Here is a 6,100-nt window from a genome sequence, read left to right as displayed (position 1 = left end):
GCCAAAAGACTAAGTGGTCTGGTTTCAGTGAAAGATGACTACCTTTCTCTGGATTCGACCCCTTACAAAAAAAAAAAAATCTGCAAGACCTGATTGACTAGCAGTTTCGCAGAGTCAATTAACTGCACCTGAATCAAAATAGAATTATGCATGGTGTGCCAATCCAGATGGAACCAGCAAAACTGATGGTGGGGAGGAGAGCCCCCCAATATGGATCAAACATCCGGGATACATGTACAACTAAATTGCCTTCTTCTTTTTTTTTTTACTCCATGTAAAATAACGAGCTAGAGGTGCTCCTAAGGAATAATCACACCTAGGGTTGAGTGCTTCGGATGCCGAAGCACCCAACCCAAACACCTTATCTCAGACGTAGGAGTATAGAAAATCTACCCCTGCCCTTACAAAATATTACTCCTTTTCAAATCAAATTTGAGAGGGGGGGGAACATTGATGATTATAGAACGGTACCTGTGTTCATCTGTCCTAGCCAAAGCCCAAGGGCACCATAAAGACTAACAACATTTACATCAATAGGAGCTTTTCTGAGTCACAGCTCATCTAAAGTCTTAAGTTGTGACTCAGGAAATCTCATATCAAATAAACAGCATTAGGCTTTAAGGTGCCACAGGACTTTTGTTTTAGCCAGACAGACAAAATAGGGTTGATATCCCCCTTGAATAGCAAGCTTGCTTCCCAGCAGAACTTCTATTGTTACTTCCTACCATTTACTTAGGGGAGCAGTAATGCCCCAAAGCTTCTTGGCGGACAGAGTAGGGTTGAGGTCTAAGTATAATATTTCAATAGAATCAGAGTCCAGTAGCACCTTTAAGACCAACAAAGATTTATTCAGGGTGTGAGTTTTCATGTGCAAGCACTCTTCGTCAGACTAAGTACTCCTTACATGAGTTCACACCCTGAATAAATCTTTGTTGGTCTTAAAGGTGCTACTGGACTCTGATTCTATTGTGCTACTTCAGACCAACACGGCTACCCATTTGAATCTATAATATTTCAGTCTGTCCATGCTGGACAGCTCCATAGGACCTCGACGGGAGCACATTCTAAACCTGATGAGTTTTCGACTCTGATTTGAAACCACCAGTTTGTGTGACTACTTAGGAGGATTTAAAAAACCCATGGTTGTGTTGAGTGCCTTTGCAGCTGTAAGCAAGGTGGAGATACACTCCTCCAGATCATGTCCTGTGTCCAGTTTAGCATCTGTGCCCCCACTGCTGCCCCCCCCCCAATTTCTGGCACATTTCACTTCAGTTGCTTGTATAGTTTGTTTTTAACTTCAGTTTATTGTACAAATAATAAAGGTTGCACCTTTCAGGAACTATTACAACAATCCCATAGGAATTGCTAACACCGAGGGGAGAAAATAAAATCACACACAAGGAGAAATGCAACATTTGACCAATGGCTCCTTTGTATCTTGTTGCAAAGGTGTGGTGTGTGTGCGCGGCCCCCCCTTAAAAATCCCCAATTGTGTATTACATCATCATATACAGATTACAAACAAAATTACAGTACAGGTTGATTTGAGCTGAACCAGCGTTACATTTCAGACAGCACTTATTCTGGACTGCATAGTACATGCATCACTAATATTCTATTTACGAAGTCAAATGGTTTTCATTGATTTTTATACTACTGACTACAATCGGTATATTATATAACCCAACCATTATTAAACCTGATTAGTTTTCGACTCCTGGAGGAAGATATGACAAACGCACTGATTTGTGCGACTACTTAGGAGGGTTTAAAAAAAAAATTAAAAATCATGCATTTTAATATAGCTTGGAAACACAAGATCTTCCCATTTCTCTTTCAAAAATCACAGGATGCAGAGGGCGAAGAGGGGAGAAGAGTCCAAAGGTTATTTAACAAAGAGTGCAAATTGAATGTGATAGTCAAGCAGCTTTTGATTTGAAATAATAGGGTTGGCATAAACATATACATATGGATGTATATACAAGGCTGTGCATGGAATGTGTTGAAATGATATGCTTTAAGAGAAAATAAATCTTTTTCCTTCTTTCATCCTTTTCTTTTTTAAAAAAAGCAGCAATCTTGGCTCTTCTTGAAGGGAATTGAAAAGTTTGAGGAGAAAGACATTGCTGGCTCTGTGCTATTCCTTTGTGTGTAAAAGGATTTGGAAAGGAACTGGGGGGCAGGGGGAGAGGTGCTAAGGCAACACAACTTTTTCTCTCTCTCTTCTAAGCACTTCCTTGCTGGTTTAAATTATTTAAATTATTTGTATAAATTAGATATAATTCTACTTTTCTTATTCCTTCCCCAGTCCGTATAAAAACGATGAAGCTGCATGGTTTTAAAATAGTTTTATCAAAAAGTTATTAAAAATTCTGTACAAAAATCACAACAAAATAATTCGTCATGTGGGAAAAAGGTAACAAGTAGGAAAAATGCGGATTGAAAAATAGAGATCTGATATATACTTTTTCTATTTTCTTTTTCCTTTCCTCTTTTTTGTTTGTTTGTTTGTTTATAACGGGCCAGTGACTAGTTTCCCCCAAAAGAAAAAAAACCCAACAACCACACAATTGCATAGATCCTAATTATTGCTTGTGATTTTTTGTCCTCCCTATCAAATTAATGGAGAGAGGAGTGAATCCCTCTACAACCTTATGGCCGGTGGAGGGTTCGATTGGGAGAGGAGGTCTGGGGGGGGGGGGATGACAGAAGGGAAGCAGGGAAGCGGAACATCCCCCCCCAGCTCCTGAAGGCAGTAAAGATAATACTCTGGCGCTTGGAGGTCCCTTGCTCTCGCTCTCACTCTTTCGCTCTCTGCACTTGGCAGCCACATCGCCGGGAAATTGGGGGGGGGGTTGCCCCTTTGCCAGCAAAACCCGCTGGAGAGGCTTGCACCCTCCACCCTATGCCCCCTGCTGCCGAGGCGCCTTGAAGGGCTCAATCGTGAAATATGGCGTTGAGCTGGGCACTCATGACTCGCTCGTGGTGGGCATGGCTCTCGTAGGGCATGAGGGTGTCCACAGGGATCTCGCAGCGCGAGGCGGAGCACGAGAAGATGGAGCCATGGCCCGAGGCGGCAGCCAGGCCAGCGGCGGCTGGGTAGTGCATGGTGAAGGCATAGCTTTTCTCGAAGTCGTTGGCAGCAGGTTCGTGTTTGAAGGAGAAGTTCCCGTTGATGCTGAGTGGCGGGCTGAGGGGCCCGTCGAAGGACGGGCTGGCGCACTCGGAAAGCGCACTCTCAAAGAAGGGCTCCAGCGCCGCCCCGAACGAGTGCGGCGCCTTGAGGTGGAAGAGGTGGGAGCTGTCCGTGGTCCCGTACGGCGGACTCGGCAGCCCCGGCGACTGGTAGGCGGTGTACGGGTGGGCCGGGAAGGCAGTGCCGGCCGGCGGCAGGTGGGGCGGCCCGTCGGGGCTCTGCTCGGGAAGGAAAGTCCGTGGGTTGAGCTGCAGGCAGCCGGCCACCAGGTTGGTGGTGGGCTGCGACAAGCCCTTGCAGAGGGTCTGCACAAAGGAGACGAGGTCTGGGCTCTTGCCCGAGCGCAGGATCTCCGAGAGTGCCCAGATGTAGTTCTTGGCCAGGCGCAGCGTCTCGATCTTGGACAGCTTCTGCGTCTTGGAGTAGCAGGGCACCACTTTGCGCAGGTTGTCCAGGGCGGCGTTGAGGCCGTGCATGCGGTTCCGCTCCCGGGCGTTGGCCTTCATGCGTCGCAGCTTGAACCGCTCCAGGCGCGCCTTGGTCATCTTCTTCTTCTTGGGACCGCGCCGCTTGGGCTTTTGGTCATCCTCGTCTTCCTCTTCTTCTTCCTCCTCCTCCTCCTCCTCGTCTTCCTCCAAGTCGTCCTCTTCCTCCTCCTCCTCCTCCTCGCCGTTTCTCAGGGAATCCTCCTCGGTGTGCATGGCTTCCAGATCCTCCTCTTTCTTGTCCGCCTCGTCCTGGGAACTGAGGCATTCATCCGTCCAACTAGGGGGACCCTGAGGCTGGGCTTCCCCCATCAATCCACTCTCGCTGTATGATTTGGTCATTCTGCAAATCCTGCGGGCGGACGAAACCACAAGAGAAACACGTTCAGCCCCCCCAAACCATCATCCAGCCAAAGAGCCTACCTACCGCCAAACTTTCCTTCCAACTTACTTTAACAGGCACTTTGATGGGTGCTTTCTGTCCCAAACAATCATTTAATATCTGTGCCGCATTTGCATGTGGTGTGTCTTTTTAAAAAATGGCTCATTGCACTCAGGAGTTTAGGCTGAGGCTCCCCCTTCCACATTTCCAGGCAACAGATTTCTAGTTTTCTCTGCACTTTCCCCCTACTATACAGATCCACCCTCTCAAATAGAGACCCAGCTTGGTCTAGTGGTTAACAGCTGGCAGCCTCTAATCTGGAAGGCTGTGCTAGATTCCCCACTCCTCTTCCACATGCAGCCAACTGCACAACCTTGAGCTAGTCACAGTCTTGTTAAGAGCTGTCCTCACAAATCAGTTCCATCAGAGCTCTCTCAGCCCCACCAGCCTCAGCGGTTGTCTTGCTGTGGAGAGAGGAAGGCAAGGCAATCGGAAGCTGCTTGGAGGCTCCTTTGAATAGTGAAAAGTAGGGTATGAAACCAACTCTTCTTCCCCTTCGCGTCAGCTAACGCCTTTATATTACTGGCAGCGACCCAAAGGAGATTCGAGACAGACATGAATTTGACCGGCATTTAAAAATCAGCAGGACCAATTGCCAGCCCTTTTCGCGGTTGGACAAGCCGGGCGCCTTTCTTGGATCTCCCTTTCATTCCCTCCTCCCGTCCACAATAATGGCTCAGGCATGAGCCGCCCCCCTCTTCCCGGCCAGTTCAAGCCAGGCAAATCTCTGCTGCGGAGACCAGCCGGGCCTCAGGTGCAGCAAGCCACCGCCTCGCAAATGAACCCCGGGCGCTGCCTCTTGGAACGAGGAGAGATGCTTCCTAAGGAAGGGGGCATGGAAAGGCCATGGGCTGGCTAGGGGGCGTGCAATGCTAGCAAAGACCCCCCTCCCTCAAAGTAATGCAACAGTTGGCTCCGGACCCCCTTCCCGGGTCCAGCAACTTTGCAACCTCCCTCCGTGATCAGGGAGCCATCCGCGGTGGCCATCAGCAAACCCGAATCCAATCCAGTTCCCAGCATTGATTCGAGTGGCAGCAACGCTGAATCCATTCCGCTGCTGTGTGTGTGTATGTGTGTGCACGCACGCTCCTGTACACAGGGACCCCTCACCAACTATCCCCCAGACCCGTTCAGGGTTTGCAGAGAGTGCCCCTGGGCTTCGTTCATCTTCTGCCAATCCAGCGTTGCCAGCTTTCCTGGCACAGCTAATCAAGGCTCCCACCCGCACTCCAGAACGCACCTCCCAGGGCATACCCAGGTGCGCCGTGCAGAAGTGAGTTCCCCAGCACTTCCTGGCAAGCCAAGGAGGTAGGATGCCTGGTCAGTCCCATTGAAAAGGAGCTTTCAGTCCTCTGTCAGCCCCTGCCCCTCCACCCCAGGGTTTGCCTCCCTGGAATGGGGGCCGAAGCCAGACCACTGCCCGTCCAGCCAGCAGGGCCCACCGTACCTGGCCTTCCTCAGAGACTCCTCGACAGGGCTAGTCTCATCCCCCTGTTGCTCCTGGGAAGTGTGGCCTGGGCGCAGGGCAGGTGGGTTCTCCTCCGCTTTATCGCCGCATGTTTCTTGGAGGCTGCGGGCAAAGCGGCTGCCATTATATAGGCACGCTGGTGCTGCTGGGGTAGGGGCGGGGGGCGGCTGGCTAGGAAGCTCCGCCCCTTTGCACCCCCTCCCTCCTGCGTCAGCTTCCCCCGGCACACGCCATATGGTCCCCCCACGTCAAGCGCCTGGCTGGGGGTGGAGGGGGAGAGGTCACGTGAGCGGCCCATTTGTATGCAGCCCCGCTCTCCAGCCCATCCCTTTGTGGCCCAAAGAAAGTGGCCATCTGTCGCCAGCTAGGGACTCTGCGGACCTGTTTGTACCCGCAGAAGAGATTAACCCTTTCACCGGACGCGTGGCTGGGGGCTGCCAGGGACGGACGGCAGCAGGGGGCGGGGAAGGGAGCTTTCCATGCCTGCCTGGCTTCCTTTGGCTGCAGAG

The 6,100-nt window shown here is 50.6% G+C and overlaps 1 protein-coding gene across 1 annotated transcript; it reads right to left on the bottom strand.

Annotated features, from left to right (window-relative positions):
- Positions 1 to 1,284: 1,284 nt before the first annotated feature.
- NEUROD1 (neuronal differentiation 1) lies at positions 1,285 to 5,714 on the bottom strand. Its single transcript, XM_077319542.1, has 2 exons — positions 5,571 to 5,714; positions 1,285 to 4,033 (listed from the first exon to the last, which is right to left on the bottom strand). The coding sequence occupies exon 2, from the start codon at positions 4,021 to 4,023 to the stop codon at positions 2,938 to 2,940; it is 1,086 nt and encodes a 361-aa protein (XP_077175657.1). The 5' UTR covers positions 4,024 to 4,033; positions 5,571 to 5,714; the 3' UTR covers positions 1,285 to 2,937.
- Between the last annotated feature and the right edge of the window lie 386 nt (positions 5,715 to 6,100).

The sequence above is a fragment of the Paroedura picta genome, chromosome 2, assembly GCF_049243985.1.
Source record: "Paroedura picta isolate Pp20150507F chromosome 2, Ppicta_v3.0, whole genome shotgun sequence".
Lineage (NCBI taxonomy): Eukaryota > Metazoa > Chordata > Lepidosauria > Squamata > Gekkonidae > Paroedura > Paroedura picta.
Note: the sequence above shows the minus strand (reverse complement) of the source record. Positions and strands in the feature narration are given on the sequence as shown.